This window comes from Copadichromis virginalis, linkage group LG15 (genome assembly GCF_057382275.1).
Source record: "Copadichromis virginalis isolate Kocher_CV1m ecotype Utaka linkage group LG15, C_Virginalis_male_GT1.1, whole genome shotgun sequence".
Taxonomy (NCBI): Eukaryota; Metazoa; Chordata; class Actinopteri; order Cichliformes; family Cichlidae; genus Copadichromis; species Copadichromis virginalis.
The window spans coordinates 33,774,975-33,799,408 of NC_140632.1; the positions used below are offsets into that span (position 1 = coordinate 33,774,975).

At 40.0% G+C, this 24,434-nt stretch overlaps 2 protein-coding genes across 3 annotated transcripts; one reads left to right on the forward strand and one right to left on the reverse strand.

The window, feature by feature from the left end:
• Positions 1-202: 202 nt before the first annotated feature.
• Positions 203-13,573, reverse strand: gys2 (glycogen synthase 2). 2 transcript variants are annotated; one of them, XM_085433011.1, is made up of 16 exons: positions 13,327-13,573; positions 10,575-10,756; positions 9,636-9,827; positions 9,314-9,499; positions 7,556-7,700; positions 7,088-7,205; positions 6,863-6,983; positions 6,673-6,779; positions 5,728-5,787; positions 5,549-5,627; positions 3,824-3,937; positions 3,443-3,569; positions 3,241-3,336; positions 2,977-3,140; positions 2,358-2,438; positions 203-771 (listed from the first exon to the last, which is right to left on the reverse strand). In XM_085433011.1, the coding sequence occupies exons 1-16, from the start codon at positions 13,448-13,450 to the stop codon at positions 589-591; spliced, it is 2,079 nt and encodes a 692-aa protein (XP_085289137.1). In that variant the 5' UTR covers positions 13,451-13,573; the 3' UTR covers positions 203-588. The 2 variants fall into 2 exon arrangements, with proteins under 2 accessions (XP_085289137.1, XP_085289139.1); XM_085433013.1 differs by lacking the exon at positions 203-771 and adding an exon at positions 1,258-1,349.
• Positions 13,574-20,656: 7,083 nt separating this feature from the next.
• On the forward strand, positions 20,657-22,652 carry kiss2 (kisspeptin 2). The gene is made up of 2 exons (XM_085431160.1): positions 20,657-20,787; positions 21,967-22,652. The coding sequence occupies exons 1-2, from the start codon at positions 20,676-20,678 to the stop codon at positions 22,227-22,229; spliced, it is 375 nt and encodes a 124-aa protein (XP_085287286.1). The 5' UTR covers positions 20,657-20,675; the 3' UTR covers positions 22,230-22,652.
• The last annotated feature ends 1,782 nt before the right edge of the window (positions 22,653-24,434 follow it).

Genomic DNA, 24,434 nt, shown 5'->3' on the forward strand with positions numbered 1-24,434 from the left:
GTCTGTGTTATACTTCCTGTTTTACTTTGACAGTCCCTCGTCTCATCTCATCGTTTTTGGTTTTGCTTTCTCTAATCTGAAAAATAGTCTTCTAAAATTAAAAGGCTACAGTGTCAAATTCATTGCTCATTCTAAATTGCTCCTAAAGCGCAACCCTCTATCGCTTCATGCAAACAAACAAACGAATGGAAAGCCTGTGACAGACACTTTGTTCTACTCAAGTTTATTTTAAATAACTGTAATGTTCAGTTAGCATTTTTCAGACTCTGCTTGACTAAAGTTATTTTGGCGAGCTAGCATTTGAAGACAGATGATAAACTTAGATTTAACCTTTCTACAAACTTTATAAAAAGTTTGTTATGCAGGGTGGACTTTATTGCCTGGCAGCAGAATAAGTGTAACAATTGTTAACAAAAGGTGATGATGTGGGGGGGGGGTCGTCATTACTGTGGTGTAGACTGTGGGGCTAACCAGGCAGTGACCCCCCCCCACCGCACACATTTGTCTGTCAAGTCCATCCAACTGCAAAGGCCATAGCTACTCTGGAGCATTTCAGTTTCTTGACTCTCCTGGTTGCTGCTTCTTCCCCTATGGCACAGCATTGAGCACAAATGGAGATTTGATATTCATCCGGTCCCTCTCGGCCTCCTCATCTTCATCATAGGGTTCATCATCGTCATCCTCAACATCACTGTGGTGGGGCGTGGAATGGATAGAGGCAGAAGGAGAGGGTGGAACCGAGTAGGGCCGGGGATACCGGAAACCCTCCGTCTGTGGAGACAAATGAGCCCAGTCACTGTAAGTCAGTGATTCCTAAACAGATCTGTGAATTTTGCTACACTAATCTAAAGTTGAAGTAGATCGTTAATTATGATTAGTGTGTGAACTCTTACCAGGTGAGCAGAGGAGCCTAATAAAGTAAAAAGGAAGCTGGCAGGCTGGCCTAGAACCATGAAATGCTCATTTTTATCTGATAATCGCTTAGAAACATTGGATTTAAAAAGCACTCTTAAATACTTAGGAAATTCTTGTTACAGCAGTTGACTTCATCAAGAAAAGAAAACAAACAACAACAAAATGTATATAGTTGTAGTATTTCAGACTCCCAGTTTGCATCCAGTCACAGAACTAACCTTCCTAATCTGTTTATTCAGTCTGTTGGCATCACCAGCTCCACTCCGCTCTCCACAAGAAACTGACAGAAATTCTCCAGAAGTATCTCAGCTCCCTTAGGAAATAGAGGATGCTCACCCCCTTCTTGTATACAGCCTCTGTGTTGGTCTTCCAATTCAGCCTTTTAATGTAGAAGTATCTGGATGTCAACTCCTGCACCACAGCGGCATCTTGTCCTACGATAGACACGGGACGTGTAGCCACCATCTTCGTTTAGATATCCATCACCTTTCTGGTCTTTTCCCACATTCAGAAGCAGAGGATTTCTCTGCTCCAAAAAAATGATCCACCAGTCCTGTGTACTCCTCTTGTTCCCAACATATCCAATCACTACAAGAATCAGTATTTCTGGCGATGTCATGAGCCAGATTTTTACGTCTGATTTTAAGTGGGATGTGTACAAGGACAACAAGAATGGACGCAGCAAGTTCCCCTTGGAGTTGCTGTATTGAACATTAGACAAACTATCTCACATACCGCAGTTTGTCAGTTAGACTGTGATACATGAGATCCTGAGATGTTTACTAACATTTCCTGTATGTCTCTCTTAATCTGACTGAATTGTGTTAAACTTGATAAATAAAACAAGATGACCCTCAGCAAGCATCTAGATGGAAGCAAGGCTTATGTAGAGACCAAATATGAGAGTCGACAATGCAATCAATCTACCTGCCACAATCTGAAGAGGGTCAAGTGATGTTTTCATGGACCATAACAAGTCTCTCAGACTTTCTCACATGTGATGTGAGGGCCGCTGATCATTAGGATCCGATGGCATCAACTTGTTTGGTACAAGAACCACACAGAATTTAGTAACGCCAGTACATTTCTCATGCTTTCAATTAGGTTGTAAATGTAACACAGGATCACAGCTAGCTAGCAAAGGTCCTAGCCTCATGAGAACTGAGGGGAAAGGAAGAATTAAAAAAAAAAAATGTAAAAAAATGAAGTTTTTCTGTTTAACATTTTTTTGTCATTTCCTGCCTCTTTGGGCAAAAAGAGACCAGCCAAACACACGAGAAAGGCCAGGATGTCCTCTGAGCACAAAAGGGGATCAGACATAATCCCCACAAACAGTAAACTCTTTAAATCACTTCACAAAGCTCTACTTTCTCCTCAACACTTACTCTACATAAAGTTTTGTGCACAACTATGATCAAAATCCCTTGTAAAGGATTCCTTACCTTCAGAGGGGCCATGGGATCCATCTTGAACTTGTCTGGGAAAGCTCTACTAAGGGCCAGGTGACGTGCATGTATGTAGAACTGTCAAACAAGCCAGAAATACATTAAGAACTGAACAAACATTTCAATGAAAGATTTGCAATGTGGGCGTCTGAACTACCACCTCTAATTAATCTTGACCATAAGAATACATCCTTCAGTAACGACGAAAGTAGTTTTAAAGTTGGTGCATGCTTTGTTCTACATATGGACCAATTATGAAATCTTGTATGCTTGTTTTGCAATCATCTTGGAGGTCAGCACGTTATCCTGTTAAAGGAGAGGGTGAACTATATAGCAGATCAATACATGGCACATTGTACCACAGTTCACAGGAGCCACAGCATGGTAGCCCTATATTTGACTTGTGTAAGTGGAATAGCCTAGCACAACCAAAGTTGGCAGCTTGCTGTTCACTGTTGTATACCTGTATCTGGTAAACGGCAAAAGCAGTAATGAAATTGATTATTTATTGGCTGAACCAGAATATAGTTCAGTAGTAGACTCCCGTTTTCTCTGATTGTGTCCTGTTCTGACTTTAACCAAGTAACTATTCAGGGCTTCAGAATCAGAAACCGACCCGTCCCAGGTATCTCCAGTCCAGAAGGTCAGACAGCCTCTCAGTTCGGTTGCGCTGGATGATACGCTGCCGCCGAGACTGCTGGCAGAAACTGAACATGAACTGAGTTAGCTGGTTGCAGGACTCCTCAGCAGAACGGAAGCGTCGGTCCACTATATAGATACCTGACAGAGAGGAGGAGGGGGGAAAGAACATAATCCATAAGGATGAACACACATAATTCACAGTGTTTGTGCACCCATGAGTGTGAATGCACTCACACACCATATGCAGCAGGGTCCGACACGTGCTCCTCCATGAAGCAACCAAAACCTGACAAATTGGTGGTCACACTAGGAATGCCCATTACAGTACACTCACCTGGAGAACAGAAGACAGAAGCCCTAAACAATATGCACAGGGGAAGTATAAAGCATTTGTGTAGAAACATGTATGCCTGGCTACAACATGAGGATGGTCAGTCTACCAGGTGTGTAGCCCCATGGTTCATAGTAGGAAGGGAACACTCCAAGGTTACAACCACGGACAAAATCCTCGTAGTCCATTGGCAGCAGAGGACTAGTCGAGGACAAGAACTCCGGGTGGAAAACAACCTGAGAGGGTGACACACAGATAAGAGTTGCCCATGTCCTTATTTGGCAGCATAGCACAAATTAAAACATAAAAGTTAAGCCAGTTTGTTTGTTTTTAATAACTACAAGTTAATAGATTAAAGACCAACTGTGTAGTCACAGTAGATCTCTCCACATTTTAGATATATATTTTAAAAATTAATATCTATCTCCATCAATAGAGAGATCGAGAGATCTTATCACACCTGACATGGCTGACATAATGTTTTGTTTACCTTGACACGGTCGTTCCTGGAGTTGAAGAGGCCAACACGTCTGATGTTGGACAGGATGGGATCTGCTGAGTCGTCCAGCATGTTGTGAGTGGTTACTGGAGGGAGGCTGTGCCTCTGCAAGCCAAGAGGTTAAAGTATGCGATTAGGATAGATAAACATAAAAGTGAGGAATTCAAGTGACCCCTGAGTGATTTTAAAAAGTGCCTGGTGACCAGGCCCTTAGGCAATGGGGTCCAGTCAGATGCAGCCCAAAGAAGCTACACTGGCTTCCCTCCAGTAGGTCCACCACCTGCAGGTTAGGGTTAGAAGGCGCTATAGGCATTGGGTACATTGTGTGACAGGCGATGTTCAAAGGCAAAGGCTCTACAGGAGGGCGGTGGTCCAGTCTCCAGATACCAGGGCTGGCTATTAGGAAATAAAACATCACATCTCTGGTGGAATTGAAGCCTGAGCTTGTGAGAGGTTGAGAGATATCAACTAGATATAGTCAGGATCTGGAACCATCCTTGGCAGGAGCTGGACTCTGTTCTAGTCCAGAGCTGCCCTAAGATGTTAGGAGGAATCTGGTATCAGGCATCAAAACCAGAGGAGAAGATACGGACCCATCATCTCATGTGGAATGTGAGATTTCTTCACAGTAACGTGGATGAATTGGTGGCCCTGGCATCAGTGGGCATCTTATCCGTCCAATTAACCACACTAACACCAAAAAGTAAGACAGTCCATGTTTATCTGCATCTAATCCAGGCTGACCAAGGAGAGCAGAAATAAGACGGGGGGGGGGGGTCTGGCTGTGTTTCTGAATGATAAGTGTCCAGAGTTACACCATCTAACTATCAAAAAGACACTCTGCAGTAAGGACATTGAGCTGGTAAGCTAGTAGAATGAGGCCGTATTATCTACTGTGGGAGTGTACATATGTTATCGTGATAACATGTCTTCCTTCTCTCGCCCCAACCAGTTGCAGCAGATGGCCCCGCCCCTCCCTGAGCCTGGTTCTGCCGGAGGTTTCTTCCTGTTAAAAGGGAGTTTTTCCTTCCCACTGTCGCCAAAGTGCTCATAGGGGGTCATATGATTGTTGGGTTTTACTCTGCATGTATTATTGTAGGGTCTACCTTACAGCAACTGTTGTGATTTGGTGCTGTATGAACTTCAATTGAAGATTGAATAACTGCATGTGCCGCACTCTCTGCTAATACTGCGACAGCCTGCGATGTTATCCACACTGTTAACAGCAGACTACAAAAGGACCCACAAATTAAATGAACAGAGCAAGATGACAATTTAAAAAAATAAAATTGTATTATGTTATATGAAATTCAAAATAAAATATTCCAGCATAGCTTTAACATTTGAGTCAAAATGAAAGTTATATCTTTAATGTTGTTGAAATAAGTTATCCTGAAATTTGTATGTGCCTAAATGTAATAGTGGCGCAACCATAAACATGGCCCTTTATGTAGTAAAAAGGTCGTTTCTGTCTGGTTGAAAAGATCCCAATTTCCACATCATTTTACAGATATTAACATTTTCTTATCAAGAGTGTCACCTTAGGTGTAAAGATTTCAGCTGAACACAGTTTGTCTTGGGAAACAATACACTGGTACAATTTACTGATATTAATCTTTCTAAGTCATCATCAATAAGGACTAATGGTAGTCAGTTACTTGAAAGAGGGGAAGTAGAATTAAAGATTATTTCACGCACGCACGCACGCACGCACACCTGTGTGGCGTAGATGGCTCTCTTCATAATGGTGAAGTCATCTCGGTCCAAAATGTTGTTGAGATCAGGGATCTGCCCTCTAATGAAAGAAGACATACATACATCATCATCATCGATCTGCAAATTTACACAACACTTTGATATCAACATCAAATACCTCAGCAAGTAGAAATACTTACTTTAACAGAGCATCATACAGCTTTTTACCAAATTTCTCCTTAACAGCATGAGCTGTATCCCTGTTAAAAGCAAAGGAAATCTATCACCACTGCAGTTGTTAGTTTGAAGCACCAACAGTAACAGAAAATCATTATTATTTAGAGTTTAAGAGTTAAAGCAGGGAAGGAGCAAAGTTCCTAAGTTGCATTTTTGCTGAACCATGCCCACCTTGGCAACCACTCATGAGGAAGTACACATTTTTTAAATCAATGTTGGATAATGACGAGTCTTTCAGTACAGCTTCCTAATGGAGGTAAACACTTTGTTCAGGCTGCAGTTAAATCAGGTTTGTGTTTCAAATCAGATCAATACCAGGCTGTCTCAAACTGTCTGCTATTTACAAGTGAAGATTGGATTTGTCTGATGTGTCGTGGCTGCCCAGAAAGGTCGATAAGCCCAAGCTTGAAGCAATAAATGTTGTGCAGGTGATCACCACAAACAGGTGGCGAACAGCTACACGAGAAGTTCAGGGAACTTGAGCATCAGTAGCGCCTAAAAATAAATTCTCCTAACAACACTCCTTTGTCTCATTCATTAGTGCACTTTCTTCCTTATTACCTGTTGGCATACAGCCTCTGCTTTTGCATGGCAACAACAACATGGCAGAGACAACTTAGAAGGCCCTGCAATTCCCAGGCTCCATTTCAGATTTCATTCATGTGCCGTTCTTTATAGCCTTCTTCTAAATTGGGAGGCAGATGCACTACAACCTGTGGGATTTACAGTTTTGCCAAAAACTGCAGCTCCCCAAGTGATCAGTGAGGGAGAAAAATCCCAACAGATTTCCAGATTCCCCCCCCCCGGGTATTGTTCATCACATTTAGAGTATATAATGAAAAAAAAAAAATGGATGTACTGTACAGAATTATTTAATTGCTACAAGTAATCAGCAAAGCAGGACGTACCAAAGCTGTTTACGTACTGCCTGCCCCTTCAGTGACTCCACATTGAAGTTGTTAGTTTTCGCTGGCATGATGAAGAAAACTACGACCGTCACATCGTTTCGGTGGACCTGCAGAGACGGTGACGATAGGTTTCCATTAGATGTGTACAACACAACACTACCAAAAAGGCACAAAACAAACACGGCCTCACCCGCAGCAGATAGTTCAGTCTGGACAGTGATTCAAGGAAAATATCTGCTCCTTTGTTTGAGAACTCATAGCGCCCAGCAATGAAGAAGATGAGGGTTTTATCCAAGTTGAAGTCCAGGTGACTACCGAGATAATAAAGATTAATAAAATGAAATTTTCGATTCATTTTATGAAGTACAACAAACTTCGAGAGCTGCCAGGACTACTTTTTAATAAAGCAACAAACCCATAGAAGTGTCCCCTGATAAACTCCTGGATTTGGGCCTTGTTGGTGGAGTGCAGGTTTTGAAACTCATGCATGGCTGAGAACTTCTTCACATTCAGCCCATTTGGGGTGACCACATCTGTACCAACAAAGGAAAAGATGGTTTTATTCATTTTCCGTTGACAGCGGTATCAAAATTACTTTGTGTTTAGCTTCAACATTTTATTTCAAACTTGAAGGTATTTTTGCCATCAATCCCTGGAATACAGTTGTGTGACTGTGTGAACATCATACAGAAACTGATTACTTCAAGTCACTGTTGCTAGTTATCACTACAAATGAGTCAATCATGATATGTATTTATCTACAGGACTGTAGTGTGATTTGTAAAAACATTTCTTGCATGACTGTGTTGCATGGATCGTCAGAAAACCAATAGACAACGTAAAACTACGTTCTTGTGGAGATAGTATAGTGAAAAATTTCCACCTGGTTTCCTGTGCAGCATGTGGTTGGCCTCCACAGCAGTGATCTGAGAGACTGTCGTGAAGACGTGAGCACAGTGAACTGCTGCTCTCTCTAAGCAGTATCGGTGGTAGATCTGCCTCTCTCCAGCCTCCTTGTCAATGTTAAACTGCCACACACAATTTTTAAAAACAGAAAAAACAAAAACATTCATTTTACTTTACAAAACATGTTTAATTATCAAGCTTTTTTTTTTTTTTTTAAACCTGCCCAGAGCAGCAGAATATTTTTCTGAATGCCTTTTTTTACCAAATATATTTGCTGTAACAAGAGGAGCCTACAGAGGGTCTACTTTTCTCATCTGAATGTTTTTGTTGCAATTATTTTAAAAAAGAAAATATTATTCATATTATCGCTTGTGGATATAATGCTGGAGTGGACAGAGGGTGAAGACTAGGCAAAAGACAGGAGAAGTGGAAGAATAGAAGGGACAAAAAAAAAGAGGGAGAGATAGATGCAAACAGACGTGCTTCCTCTGTAACAAAGTACACCAACGATACAACACCTAAAAGACAAAACAGAGGGAGGTACACAAACAAATACAGAGTTATGCTGTGTGTGGATGCGAGCGTGCATACATGTTTAAATGAGCAAGAGAGGACACGAGTGTCCGAGTATGAGCGTTTGTCATGAAACATACTGGGAAAATGAGGATGAGACTGCACCAGTTTAGTTCACCGCATCCTCATTAATCCTACAAGGCAAGATCTCGACTACCCTCGTGGGACCACAAAAAAGGTTTGGTTATAACAGCATGTATAATTATCAATTTCAGGCATAGTTGAGCATAAACAAGAGCATAATAAAATATTGCATTTCATTTATTCAATTAAATGAATTTAAAAAAAATCTCTTTTAAAGTTCATTTACAGTTTGTAAGTCTGGAAATGATCCTGCTTTGTTTTACCACATTGGCTGCATTTTCTGACTCTCAGTTAACAAGATTCCATCGACAGAATAAGTGATGGTCCTAAGAATCATCTGTCAATTATCCATTCGGTCAAGGAGTAACCTTTAGCTCCACATTGACCTTTAGCTTGTGTGGCCAATTACAAACATTGCATTGACATCTCCAAATGTAGCTCAACATTACTAATGATGCTCTAAGTAGTCCTAAAAGACCTAAACCTTTAAATATGAGCATAAATCTTATGGCTGGTCATTGTAGGCAGAGAGGCGCGAGTGTGAGTTGCACGCGTATTTTGTGATGGACGTGGGGTGCCAGGAGACAGACTCTTAAGAACTTTGCTTTTTGTTCTGTTTTCATAGGTACACTGCAATAGGCCTCAGCATGCTGTGGGCTTCTCTTCTTCGCTCACTTTTTGCATTTCATATTGTAGTGTAAAGGCCGTGCAATATGAAATATAAAAGTGATTACTATTGTGATTTGATAATATAAATAACATGCCTACTGTAGTGCCCCTATGTTTACAAACACTGATGTTTTTCCCCCTTCTATTAGGGTCAAAAGGATTTAAGTACTACCCAATTCAACTATCTGAAATTTATTTATAATGAATCTAATATGCACATTGTAGGCAACATATCAGCTGTAAAGATCAAGCTCTGATTCACAATAAAACATTGACAAATTTCCCTGCCTGTATTATTAACTAGAGTCATAAGAAGGGAATGGCTTGGTGTCCATGACAGTTATAGGCCAACTACAAACAGTGTTACTATGTGTCTGTTTGCTGTAAGGCAGTTCTCTTGTTCTCTCACCTTGTCCAGGTTGTTGTAAAAGTCAGTGTTCCCAGCACAAAGGTATCTTCCCAGCAGGGTGGCATGTGTTGTGAATACTGTCGCCATGGGAATTTTGCGTGAGCGAGAGAGAATAAGTCCAGGACCTGCCTGCCATTCATGGAAGTGACTGATGACATTAGGTTTGTCTCCAAGGTGGTCTGTCAACTAAAAACACAAAAGAAAGCTGCCATGTTTACTTATGCCAACCATCTCAGTGATGCATATTGAGATTTATTTATTTTTATAAATCCAAAACTCAGCATAGGAGCCAACAAGACAATTAGGTTCACTTATAATGCACCTCTTTGAAGAACCATGCAATAAGGGAGCCCAAAATGAGCGAGTCATTGGCTTCTCGGTCATGGAAGGGCAGACCAATGTTGCAGGTGTCCCAAAGGTCCCCTTTCCAGCGGTCCAGGTTCCAGGCTGCTGAGCCTATGTCAAACAGGATTACGTAGGGGCTGCCCTCAATCAGCCAGCGACCAAAATGAACCTGCATTAAAAACAAGTTCAGCTTTATTAGGGACACTTTCAGATTTAAGTGCCTCTGTGCTTCTATCCCAGGATATGCATTCAGTTTCATGGCAACAGTTTTAGCCTGAGGTTAGCCTAACCCTAACCCTACTTAGGGCGTAGGTGGTATGAAGATTCTGGTTATATCCACTTTGCTAAGAGAAATTTTGGATGCATGCATTTGAAGTATAAAGTGATCACTATATTGTGTTGTTTTTTTGCATGACAGCAATATACAGCCAAGTTGTGTTCTTACAAACACATTTTCTATCTGCTCTTAAAGTTAGACAATATAACTTAGGGATCATTTTAAACATCTCCAAGGAGCCTTGCAGCTTTAGTGTAGCTTTTTACTAAAGTCATGCTAATTGTTATTTCCTTAAATGTATTCTGACAGTCTGATCTGCAACTGTCTCATCAGCATATGTGCACCCTCTAGTGGTCAAACACGCATTTGGCATCTGAGCCTCCTGCGTAACTACCATTCAGTGACCATCCTCATCCAGCAATCACATCATTCCCATCATACACAGCGTACATCCAGGGCAGCCCAAACTGTATGACAGTGATATTCATCATTTCACAATGATGAATAACTAATTTCATGGGTGAGAACCCCCAGACCCACTAGTCCCCTTTATGGTTAAGCAAATTGTATGCCTGTCAACTCAGTAGGTTTTGGTGTGTCAACTGGTACACAGATAATCTTTCCTCTCCCATCCCTCACCTGGCAGCCGTTGTGGATGAGGGCATCCATGGCCTTCCTGATGGCAGGATTTGGTGGCTCACAGCTCTCCACCTGAGTCTTGAAGTTGTGCTCGAAGTATGGTCCCATCATGTAGTAGTTGTCTCCCCATTCATCCACAGTGATCTTAGCCTTGGTCTGGATGACTGTGTAGATTCCCCCAACTATAGTGACACACAGGGCAAGTGAAAAGACCTGAAGTCACTGCAAAAGGTTTCAAACTTTTGACTTGACTTGTCTTTTAAAAATTCTTGTAAAAAGTCCAATAGGAACCAGTCTGTATGTTCACAGACTCCTAACACATTACTACAGTAATCTGTGGAGGGGGGGGGGGAAAAAAAAAAAAAAAAAAAGACTGTCAGTGTTTGAAAGAAAAGGGTAAAAACTTTTAACTGTTGCAAGCCAATAGTGCTACAATTTGCCACTTTTCCTAACCAGTCTGGTTAAGAAATGGCGTTAAAGATCGCCGTTTAATTAGTCAGAAAAAAGGGGGTGGGGTGGGGGGCGCCTTCAACACCCCTTCTGAGTGGCGGAAAAAAGGGCAGTTTTCCCGGTCTTTGAACGCCGCTTTTTTCTGCCACCCACAAAAACTGCGTTCATTGCGCAGCTACGTGACGTAAAAAGCGATCTGTCGGAGTCAACGCCATTTTTACGTTAATTCTTAATCCAGTTATTTATTTTGAACTTTAACTATTTGATGCAGAACACCTGATTATTCTGTAAATAGTTTTAAATGGTTATATAAAAACGCCTGAGGCCTTGCTACATTTTTAGGAAAGTAGTTTCTATACAACTTTGTTTGCAAAACTTGTGCATAATTTCTTTTACATTTACAATTTCTTTTGCTTTTCAAGTTCTGAAAATGATTTGTCAAACATGTTTGTAGTTTTTGCAGTTAAAAAAAAAAGAAAAAAAAAAGAAGTGTAACTTTTCCTAACCTCATATTATTTGTGTGTTGATTTTAGAGGTAATACAGTACGTCAAAATGAAAAGAAAAACCCCCCAAATCAAACAAGGAGTGCTGACAAGAATTATTTTAAACAAGGCAAGGTAAACAGTTTTAAAAATGTGAAATATACAAGGTAAAATCAAAAGTATTGAAAAAAATGGCCAATTAAACCCCAGAGGGTTAAGTTTCTGAGTATCATTGGGGTGAATTTGCTGGAATGTCAACTGAAAGACTGAAAACTGTTTTGAGTGCTTTCTGACTTGCTAATGCCCTCTCTGCAGAATGACTGATTTCAAATTGCTCAAGAAGCAGCCTTATAACCGGTTACAGACTGATGGGCAACAAAAATTGCTTCCTCATAATTTTGATTCCCATCTTCATTGGCATTAGGTGAACAGACACCTGAATGATAATTAAACTACTGCTACTTCTATAGCTGTTCACATTTCCAGATCAGTTAATCAAATGCATTTAGTAGCAGCAACTGGCTGCTTTTCAGTCTCCTAATTCCTATGGAAGTATGAAAGATGTTCCTAGTTTTTCTATACAGTGTTTTTGCTTTTGGTTTACTTTTGTTAAATAACCTCTTATTATGTGCAGAGACATAATCCAGATTCCATTTTTGTGTATTTTTAAATGACAAAGAAAGACACAAAACATACCTACATACATTATCATCAGCTGTTCAGTCATTTAGTCAAACACTAAATCACTGAAAATAGTCAGGGGCCATCAATTGCTTTAACAGATCTTTTATACAAACCCATTTTGACCAGGAGCTGATATTGCACTGGTGCCATTTGTAGCAGACACAAAATTTCTGGTTTGTAGGGGTCAAAGCACATGTGGTAATGTTTTTCAGTCTCACTAGGCAGCATAAAGACAAATACTGATATTATCACCAAAACATTCAGTGGAGAATGACGTCTGAGCTGCATCAGAGAGCAGGGATCATATAAACAGTAAAGCCAGAGAAAACAGCAGAGTGCCTGATAACCTCTGAACCTTAATGTTCAAATTAATATTTACATTTTTAGATTCATTAATTTGAAATTAAAGGTAATTAAACACAACATGAAACAATGTGCTATTGTCACATCTTTAAAAAAAAAAGTTGCAGTTTCCATATCCAACTTCAATCCAAACTGCCAGTAAGAGTGAATAAACAGGCAGCAGAAATCTTCACTATGCATAAAATGTTCTCAGTGATTCGAGGCAAAAGCCACAATTAGTACTGTAACACGACACCTGCTGTCCACATGCAAACATATTCAATATTCAGTCATTTTATCTTTTTTGTGTTTAGGACACTACATGAGCATCAGCTTAATGTTTAACTCTTCAGAGGGAGCACACTCAGTGCAATATTTGCTCTTCAAGGGGCAAAGAGTGACTCTTTCATAAAATATTACTAATATTAACAGACAGAGGGGGTTTTTTTAAACAGGAAATTGTCACATGGCATGTATTAGAGATACAAATTAAAGTGATGTTTAAACTGAAATACTGATACTTTAAAGATACACATTTGTTACTGTTCATTATGGTTTCACAAGTTTTTTTTAATTCCTTTGATTCATAGATATTTATACATTCTGTATATTGTTTTTCTAGCCACAAGAGTAATTTAAAAAAAACAAATATATACACGCACACTGAAATATATTGACTCAAACACATTAATATGAGCTAACTGATTCAAATGAAATAAATACTACAATGATACATCCAGTGTTTTACTGTATAAAATGGAAATAGAAGTAATACAGTTCTGATGAAACTGACCTTTGTTGGTGACCTCCCAGGAGACTTCGAAGAGCAGCAGGTCCTCCACAGGCAGCTCGTCCTCCTCCCAGGCCGGCAGCACCCCGGTCAGGGATGTCATGGAAAGCGAACGGGACAGAGGCATCTTACAGTTTCTGGGGGTCCAACAAACGTCACTGTTGGGAAGAAGCTCCGCTTAATCTCAATGTAGGACCTTCGAACCTGTTGTGGCTAGAGGCCAGAAAGAGCTTTCCTCTCCGAAGGCAAAGATGAGACTTATTAAAAAAAAAAAAAAAAAAAAAAAAAAGTCACGAGGGCAAAGCACTTCCACCCCGCCTACCTTCCATAATCATGTCAGGGTGAAAGGTTTGGTTTTGGGGTTGTGTGTGATAAAAACAAACTGCAGCTGTGTGCTCAGTCTTACTATTCATTTATTTATTTATTTATTTATCTCTCTGAGGAGTGAAGGCCTAAAGTGATCAATCCGCTTTAGGCTGACTCCATGTTAGCTTAAAAGTGTTGTTTTTAGAGCAGATACTAAAAAACACCTTTACATTCCACTCAATACAACCAAATAAGGATTCTACAAACTACTGAACATCTACAGGGAAATTTCCTCGCTCACGCAAAAAACAGAATAAGGCCTGTTTTCGCCCCTTAGTAGTGTCAAACTCCAGAAAAGTCAGATATTATGTCAGCGGAAGCTGTTCACTCCTGAGTCAACTATATTAGCTAGCATGCACATGTGCTCCGTGAGGAACCACCCTGCTGCTGCTTAACAAGGCAGAGTTGATTAGCAAAGGTGCAGCAGCTTGTGCCAATCTGACACTTCTCTCCTTAAACCTTACCAAAAAAAACTCACCCCAACTACTTTTATCTAATTAAGACTATTTTTGTAATGGTTTGTACTAAGGAATGATTTTGTAATCTGAATTTCTAAAACCAATAAAAGCAAAAATCAAAATTTGTAAAATAATTTGTATCTAACTGAGACTCTTTGCAGGCCTCAATGAGCTCTTACACTGGCTGACTGATTTATGTAGCTTTTTTTCATCTTTGTGACCAGTCAAAGTGCTTTAGTCTACCAGCCACATCTAACCATACATCTATGCGGACTTCCTGGTGAGAACATACCCCTAGGCAGCAGTTTTTGATATGGGCAACATGGGCGGTTCCCCAGGGCAGCATCATGGCATCTGCAAAAAAAAAAAAAAAAGAAAGTTGCTCGCCCTTCTGTTTGCAAGGTGCGCCTGCTGCTTACAGGAGGAGAGGGGCGGGCCGGCTGGAGCGGCATCTAACGACCAGCTTGCAAAATAAAACAAAATAAAAACAAACCAACAAACTAGGGCTTTCAATGTAAACGCCGTTGTCACGATTAATGCTATTAAAATTTTCAACGCAATTAATCCATTTGGAGCGCAGAATGACTCAAAATCCCTGAAATGTCTCTGTCAATGCATTTCGGGCACTTTGTCCAAAGTTTTGTCCATTCTGTGCTGCAGATGGTTTGATTGCGTTAAAATTTTTAATCTTGATGACGGCATTAACGCGTTAACGTTGGCAGCCCTACAACAAGGGTTTGATTAGAGCGTGGAATATTCTTCTTATGAGGGAAACTGATAATCACTGCACTGCAAAAAGCTATGTGCTTTACAGATAACTGGGAAACTTTCTGGGAAAAGTCTGGTGTTGTTAGGTGAGGCAGCATCCATCCCACTTTGAATGGAGTGCTTTCATTTCCACCCAATATGTAACTATCCAGAGTTGGGACCATGAAGCAGAGCTGCAGTCTTACACACCTCTGTGCAACTTCTTTCCTCTTCCATGTACAAAGATAGGCAGAGCCTTCGGCTTTTAGACGCCTCTGTATGGAAAAAAAATAAACTGTGACAAAGCACACAGTTGGGACTGGATCAGGTAACCCTGAATACTCTGTTAGTTAAGCTGTAATAGGCCTAGGCTGCTAGGGGCTTCCCATGATGCAGTTACTGTTTCCTTTTCACTCACCTCTGCATTTAATCATTAGTTATTATTCATCTCTGGCTCTCTTCTGGCTGTCCCTCCCCGAGCGTTGTTCTGCTGGAGGTTTCTTCCTGTTAAAATTGAGTTTTTCCTTCCCACTGTCGCCAAAGTGCTTGTTCATAGGGGTTCATCTGATTGTTTTTCTCAATATTATTATAGGTCTTTACCCTACAATATAGAGCACCTTGAGGCTATATAAGCAAAACTGAATTGAAAATTGAATTCTATTGCACACACTGTAGTTGATTGCATAGAACTGGTTCAGTGACAACTCATGACTTTATATTGACTAAGTAAATGTTGCGGAAACTTTTACCTGGTCTCATTTCAGTAAAAATATAAATCTGATGCATGGGGCACTACCGCCACCAACTGGTGTGGAGTGTATATACAATTTTTGATGTGATAATTAGGTATTAAACATGTTACTGTCATGGTCCGTGTGAGTGGCTGTGTGTTTTTCCGCAGAGCTGGAGTTCCCACCTCTGGGCGCAGCTTCCTCATTCCAATCATGATCTGCGCCTGTTGGCAATTTGGGGCTGCCTGCATATAAGACCAGCGCTCTCAACACACACTCAAACACATCCTGCTATAGCAACACCCTTTTAACACATGTTCTTCGTTCTTATTCAGATATTTATTAGTAAGTGAGTTATGTGTATGTATATATTGTATATATTGTGCTATTTCTTACTTCTTGTATTGTCTGTTTTTGTTACTGTTTGGACTGGAGCACTGTAACCAACATAATTTCCCCTAGGGATCAATTCAATAAGTCTTCGCCAGACCAACAAGTTATTCCTGTGCATCATCGTATTTGGTGTATGCTTCCCTGGTGTTTGTCTGTGGTTTTCAGGAATCGTCTGGTACATCTTTTCACTCTCAACATTACTCACCACTTCTGAACGCTTGTCTGCTCAGTAATCATGATCACAGCCCAGGCTCTGTTAGATATCCATTTACCCGCCTGCCTTCCTCCCTGCTCCTTCTCAAAGGATTCACGATAAACACTCCCTCTGGACACTCGGATTCTGGACACCTGGATCACTTCGACTGCCTTCCTCTCACGCCAGCCTCCACCTACAAAATCTGTAAGACACTTCCAGGTTACTTACTCTTCTTACCTGACCAATCGCTGCCATCTCTGTGTGTTCAAGCGCCACTGACCCTCACCTGAGCCACAATCCTCTCCCTGAGTTGTCTCTCTAGCTCCTGCTATGACGATTTACAGCCCCTTTGGTTTTCACAGCTCATAGTTCACGTTTCTACTTCATAGTTCACAGCTCATTTTCAGATGTTTTGTTCAAAATGATCTTGTTCAGATGTTATTTACTGTCAAGATTCAAGAAGATTATTGTCATATACACCACAAAACAAGTGGTTATGCAGAGCAATGAAATTCTTACTTTGCAGGTTCCCTTCACACAACTAAATAACAACTAACTAAAATAAAGAATAAGTTTAAGTCTGAGCATACAAAATAATAAAGTAAAACAAGTGCTTATGTAGCTTATGTGTGGGTGTAGTCAGAAACTAAAGTGCCAGTAGTTGCAACACTGTCACAGTGGTAATATATACAGAATGTGCTATATTAAAATGTTTAGACTGTATGAAGTTGTGTTATGTTAGATATAGATGTAAAAAAATTACAATTTAACAGGTCAAAGATAATCACAGTTCAAGCGTAAGTCAGTGATTCAGTAGCCTGATTGTGAGGTAGTCACACTCGAACGTCAAGGAAGGTGGTAGGGAAGCAGACTATGCAGACATTTTGGGTTTCCAAGGTGAGCAATTTATTTGCAGTGAACTTAATTTAATGTATAACTTAACAAAACTTTCCCCAAATCAATTCATTTAACAAAACTCAACATAACATGGCTCTGGTGACACAGCTCACCTCTCCTCTCTCCTGCATCTGGTAGAGACTGGCTTTAAATAGGGCCATCAATTTCCCTCCAATTGCCCAGCCAGTACCACTCACTCAACTGAGGGATCTAAAACTCTACTCAGGTTATCTAAAAACACAAAACCTCTACACACTTCTAATATGCACATTTACACAACTAAATGGCAGTATTAACAAAAGGAAAAACATTCAACAAATCCCTTTAAACATTAACACAAACAAAAGGAAGCATCTCTCTGGAAAAAGAAACCCCTCCACATGGTTTGACCTGATGATGTCATGTGTGACATGATCAGGACTTTAAAATGAGGAAATGCCAAGCGGGCGTTTCCCCACACCTGACACTCATGATGACTGAAAAGACAAACAGAGTAAGTATGAACAAATGACTTAATCTGTAACATAATAAAGTATAAAGAAACATAACTTAGTATTTGTCTTAATTTGCAGAATGTTTGATTTGCCGGCAACAAAACGCTTACACAAACAAACCCGGGATAGTGAGTGAAGCAATGTTACTTGACAAATAGCAAATCATAGCAAATACATAGAAACAGAATAATGTGTACAATGTGCAAAAAAAAGGTAAACACATATGGGACAAATGGAGAGAATTACAACTGCTTCTCCACTTTGTCACACTGATAGCCTGTGGATTGTCCTTGCTTTCACACACCTGTAGCAGGCAGATGACAGGAGTGTGAACAGTGTGTGCTGTGGGTGTGTGTGGTCCTTGATGATGTTACGTGCGCTTTTTCTGACCTGAGTGTTGCAAATGTCCCTCATACATTTTATTTTATTTATTGTTTATTTATTGTTATTATTTATTTATTTATTTATTTATGGGGGGGGTCCCCCTCTCTTTTCTGGTATTGTAAATAATGAAAAAAAAATTATTTATTTATTTATTTAAAAGAAAGTAGGTGGGTGATGATAAAGACAGTACTTCTTGGAGTATGCATGGAATGGATTCACCTCAAACCCAGGCCCTACGACTTGAGAAAGGGGGGGGCTGACCTATCCTGCAGCCAGACACCAGGGGGCGATAGAGATGTTTTGGCTTCATTTTGGGGGAGCTGTTAGGTCGTCCCTATTTTCTACAGTCATCCATACAGTTATGTGTGGGTTTTTTTTTTTATGTTTAAATGACTCGGGTCCCTGTTAAGTGTTTAACAAAAAAATAAAAGAAAGAAAGAAGGATGACATACAAGAGCTGGACAAAAAAATGAGTAAGATAAGATAGAACTTTATTAATCCCTCGGGTGGGTTCCTCTGGGAAATTCGACTTCCAAAAAGCACAGCAACGACCGAAGTTACAGAATTGTTATATATATATATATATATATATATATATATATATATATATATATATATATATATATATATATATATATGTATATATATATATATATATATATGTATATATATGTATATATGTGTGTATGTATATATGTGTATGTATATATGTGTGTATGTGTATATGTGTGTATGTGTATATATATATATGTGTATATATATATATGTGTATATATATATATATATACAGAGACAAATATAAATAAAATATACAAAGGGGATAAATAGAATAAATAGGAATAAAAAATATTGCACAAGGTATTGTACAGTGAGGTGAAGAGGCACTACAGCTTAGTTGTTCCCCCCTCCTTTGTCCTCCTGTTTCCCCTCCAGAGAGGAGTTAAACAGTTTGATGGCGTGTGGGACAAAGGAGTTTTTAAGTCTGTTAGTTCTTGTATTGGGGAGAAGCAACCTGTCACTGAACAGACTCTTCTGATTGTTTATGGCCGTGTGCAGAGGATGCCCAGCATTGTTCATAATGTCCAGCAGTTTCTTTAATGTCCTTTTCTCTGCCACTGTCACCAGAGTGTCCAGCTTCATGCTGACCACAGAGCTAGCCTTCCTGATCAGTTTCTCCAGCCTGGATGAGTCCTTCTTTGCTGTGCTGCTCCCCCAGCACACCACAGCATAGAAAAGTACTCCAGCAACCACCGACTGGTAAAACATCCTCAGGAGCTTCCTGCAGATGTTAAAAGACCTCAGCCTCCTGAGGAAGTACAGTCGGCTTTGGGCTTTTTTATACAGGTGCTCTGTGTTGCATGACCAGTCCAGTTTATTGTCCACCCACAGCCCGAGGTACTTGTACTTGTTGACCACCTCCACCTCCTCCCCCTCTATCTGAACCGGCAGTGGACCTGCTCTAGACCTCCCGAAGTCCACAACCAGTTCCTTAGTCTTTGAGGTGTTGAGTTGCAGGTGGTTTGTGTGACTCCATGCGACAAAGTTCCTCACCAGACTTCTGTACTCCTCTTCCTGATCATCCCAGATACACCCCATGATGGCTGTGTCATCTGCAAACTTCTGAATATGGCATAATTCAGAGTTGTAGCAGAAGTCAGAGGTGTACAGGGTGAAGAGAAGAGGGGACAGCACAGTTCCCTGTGGTGCTCCTGTGCTGCTGACCACAGTGTCAGACGTGATGTCCTTCAGCCTGACGTACTGTGGTCTGTCGGTGAGGTAGTCGGAGATCCAAGCCACCAGGCAGGGGTCCACCTCCATCCTGTTCAGTTTTTCCTGAAGCATACAGGGCCGGATGGTATTAAAGGCACTGGAAAAGTCAAGAAACGGTATCCTGACCGTGCCTTTTCCCCCATCCAGGTGTGAGTGGGCTCTGTGTAGGAGGTACAGGATGGCATCCTCCACTCCGACACCCGCCTTGTATGCAAACTGTAGTGGGTCCTGGGCATGTTGTACCTGTGGTCGGAGGAAGTTGAGGAAGAGCCGCTCTAGAGTCTTCATAAGATGTGACGTCAGTGCCACCGGTCGGAAGTCATTCAGCTCATTGGGCCGGTTCTTTTTGGGGACCGGGACGATGCAGGATGCAGGAGTAGCAAAGTAGCAAATACACACTTTGAAACCCCTTCACGAAGCTGCTAGTGATCAAGATCACTTTAAAAAAATTACAAAAGACTCACTTGAAGCAAAATATAAAGAAATTATGGGTGTCTAAAGACTTTTGCACTGTACTAGTTGTACAGCATTCAACACGGAGAATGAAAAAACTAGAATATTTTTATAGCGACGACTCATTCCACATTCCCGCTCCAGCTTTTTGATTGACTGCAGATGGGATTAAAAACTGAACTGCAACATTACTCAACAGCTTCATCGCTTTTTTGATTTAAGTGTTTGGTTTTTTTATGCAGCATAGTGATTTGTACTGAATGATGTTCTCAGCATTTCGTAGAAGCGCTGATAAATGACTTAAGCAGCATCAATCAGCTCTACAATTTACAGGACAGAGATGCACGCACTGTGATTGGCTGGCAGCCAAGCGGCGCAGGCGGTCACCTGGTGGAGACATAAAACAGGTTTGAATGGAGGGAAGGCTCAGTAGACAAACAATTTTTGGATCTGGTGTTGAAAGATGAGACTACTGGCTTTGGCTGTGGTTTGCGCTCTCATTGCTATCCAGGATGGACGGAGTGTGGGAGCAGCTCTGCAAGGAGTCGACCCTGCACAGAGAACACATGCAACAGGTGGCTACTGAAGTCTAATATTTTTTATTTGTTATTTATTACAGCATTATGCTATTCATTTAGCACTATTAGTACAGACAGGAAACGTGTCGCCTCAAGAGTTGCAGCCAGTTAGGTTTTTATAGGCTTTGTGAATTTGGAATTTACACTAAAAATAAAGGGTTTGAAAAAATGTAGTTTCACGTCTCAGAATACAGGCTAGAGGGGTGCAAAAAATCATGAAATTCTCAGCCCTAAATTGAATCAAAATGTTTGAATCATTCAGAAGCTGAGCCTGCTATAGGTATACGGATTCTAATGTATATACTTTTTGTTCCTACTAATCTGCTGCACTTTTAGGTTGTCTTGCATTCAGTTTTCTGTCTACTTCATGCCAAAGCAGCTTGATGGGGTTTATGTCTGCAGTTTGTGCCTGTTTCCTTCTCGTAATACTTTGGCACACTATCTTGTTGTAATACAGTTCTTCTCAGTGTTGCAGGCCCCACTGCACCGATGACCAGAACAATGTGGAGTAAAACTAAATCAAATGAATCTGACTTTTGCAGACAAAATAGACTTAAAGGAAAATGTTGAGGCTTGTTCAAAATGCTGATATTAAAATTGTGAGATCTGAACTGTTTCCATCTTTTGAAGTGGGGCAGAAAAGTTTGAGTAGCTGTAGCTGTAGGATGAAGCGCTGAGCCTCCTGTTCTCATCATTATGAAAGCAATATACAGTCTTACTATCATTAGGACTGTATTTTCCTTATGATTCATGGATTAGCAGAGGATTTGGACATAATCAGTAATAGACAGGGTATCCATATGAAATATTTGCATCAACCATGAAGGCTTTGTTGACTCCTGTGGCTGTTTTAAGTGAAAATTATGATGTCGTAATTGACTGTCTTAATTTTGATATGAAGCTAAAAAACAAACAAACAATAAACCCATAATTTGGTATAAAAATAACTGACACATAGATATTTCATGGTCATAAAATCCTCTTTTTAAAAACAAAAGTACATGTCAAACTAAAATAATCTAAAAAAGAAAAAAAAATACATGAGTTACCTCATCAAACACTGTGTGTGTGGTGATGACTGATTCAATAGATTGTGTAGCAGGTTGCAGCTGCACGTACTCTGCTGTGTTTGTGTATTTGCAGTTGTGGACTGATGTGTCTGGGGTTTGCCTTCAGGAGCAGTGTCCTCTGCATTCAGGAGAACAGCAGGCGACTTCCTGGCAGAGGATCCGAGCCTCTGCTTTTCCCTGAGAGAGAACGAGGACCAGAGGCAGCTCCTTTGCAATGATCGCAGAAGTAATTTCAACTACAACCCTCTCAGCCTTCGCTTTGGAAAACGCTACAACGGCTACATTTACAGAAGAGCTGTTAAAAGAGCCAGAACGAAAAAGGTTTCACCCTTCTCTCTGTTCTTGCGAGAACTGGAGGTGCCCACCTGAAACAGAGGACATGAACTGGGGAAGTATGTTATTTGTGGTGGAAAGTCAAACGGCGACAGCAGTGTTCTTAAAACTCTTTATTTAAAAAAGGTTTCCCTGATTAAAACTTTTGCACCTATCTTTAATGTAAAATTATTTTCAGATGCTACAATGGAGAGGAGAACTATGTAAATAAAATACTTTTAGAGAGCATGTCTTGTCCTGTGTCTCGTCTTAATAATCTGATGAGTTATACGAGGAGATCCTTAGTAGTAATGAAGTGATTTAATTGACTGCAGTCACAAGAGGGCACTGCAAACTAAATAACAGGGAAAATAGTCAAATGTGTTTAGTAGAATTGTAAAAAAATAAAATAAAAATGCTGAATCAATCCAGATCAAAGCGCTTCTTATTACCGGGACATATGTAGAAATAACCTTTGAAAACATCTATCTTTGACCCTTGAGATTCTCTATGACTCCGGTTTTAGGTATGTTCATTTAGCGTCTATTGGGAATCAGAATCAGAATATTTTATTTATAGCAGAGCAAATTAGGTGATCACAGTCACTCCAAGACGCTAAGAACAATAACAAACATGGAAAGGTACCAATATTAAATAATACCTTTAAAAAACAAAACAAAAAAGCATTTAAAAAAAAAACAAAAAAAAAGTTGACATTGAGGTAACCCTCTTGTCATTTGTTCCATGGTTATATACTTGTTTTTTCTTTATTGCATTTCAAGTCAATAATTGACAGTTTGAGTTCTTCTAGTTTCAAGTTACTTTTTATTTTTAGTTCCTTTTTTAAAAACAAATTCATTCAGTTTGGTTCCATTTAGGTTCCAGAGGGAGTTTAATTGTTTCAGTTTAGTTTTTTTAATGTTTGAGCAGTTTTAGTTTAGTTTCTCTTGGCTTCAGTGGTAGTTTGTTTTTATTAATTATTTCCTCTTACCAATAACAATAATAAAATTTTGCAATGTTGTAATTGTCCACTATAGCACTACAGAACATGAGACCATTTTTTGGCAGAATACTGGTTATTGTTATTACAGCTTATTTCCTTTATTTGATTCACAAGAGTTATCCTTACACTATTTAACAATGTAAATAAAACACATTGTTAAAGGGATTCTCTACATGTGCTTAAAACCTACTTAATAACTATAAAAACACATCCCCATAAAGTCATTGGTTCAGGTATGTGGATGACACCTGGGCGAAAATCAAATCTCAGGATGTACCACAATTCACAGATGGTGTGGTTGTGTTCCAGGGTAGGATAACATGGCCCTCTTTTTCATTTCTTCCATGTACAAGTCAGCCACAGTGGGTGAAACTGGAGAACCCATGGCACACCCATGTGTAGTTCTTGTTCATTCAGTGGTGCTAGTTTCAGTTATTGTGCAAATGTACTGTGTATGTGTGGTAGTACAATTTTAGACACACTGAAACTTTTAGTCATACTAAATATTTCAGATTTAACTCAACAAATTTAGGCTACCTTTCCAAGTCTTTAAAGTAAAGTTTTATCAGTACAGATAAACAAGTCATTGGAATGCCTAAGATTTTATAGATCTACATGTTGATCAGCTCGATTTGAGATATTGCAGTATTATTTTTAGGTTATCATTCCAAATGATAAACTATTTTGAAGAAGGAACACATCAAATATCTTACTCTGCTGGAACTGCAGCTAATAAAACAGAACACACACCAAAAATAGATGTACAAGCAATCGCATTAACTAAACAGCAACACTGAGAGGACACCCAGTAATTACAAAAAATTATCTTGAATTAAGATGTTTCTTTTCCCCCCTCTGTTTGACAAATCATCAGATGAACCCGTTTCTGCAGCATTTGTCTCATACTTGTGACAGTATTGTCCTTTGCTGTATTTTCTTTGCAGATCGTCTGATAATATCTCTGCAGTGCAGAAAAATCACGACCTATGAAACCCCTCTTTTTAAGTCAGCGCACACAGTCTAAAGCAGAGAGCCATGGTTAACAGAGAAAGTGGTTATGATGTCCGTCATCTCCAAAAGGAGATTTAGGGATTTTTTTCCCCCCCCCCCCGAGCCAGCTAAGACAAAGAAAGCTGGCTGTGTTGAACTTTGTTCATAGTAAACTTTTTGTGTCTCCTTGGAGCTAAATGAACAGGTAATACAAAACTGCTCCCCTGCCAACTTTTTTGAAATGTGCTCCTGACACAAGATTTAGAATG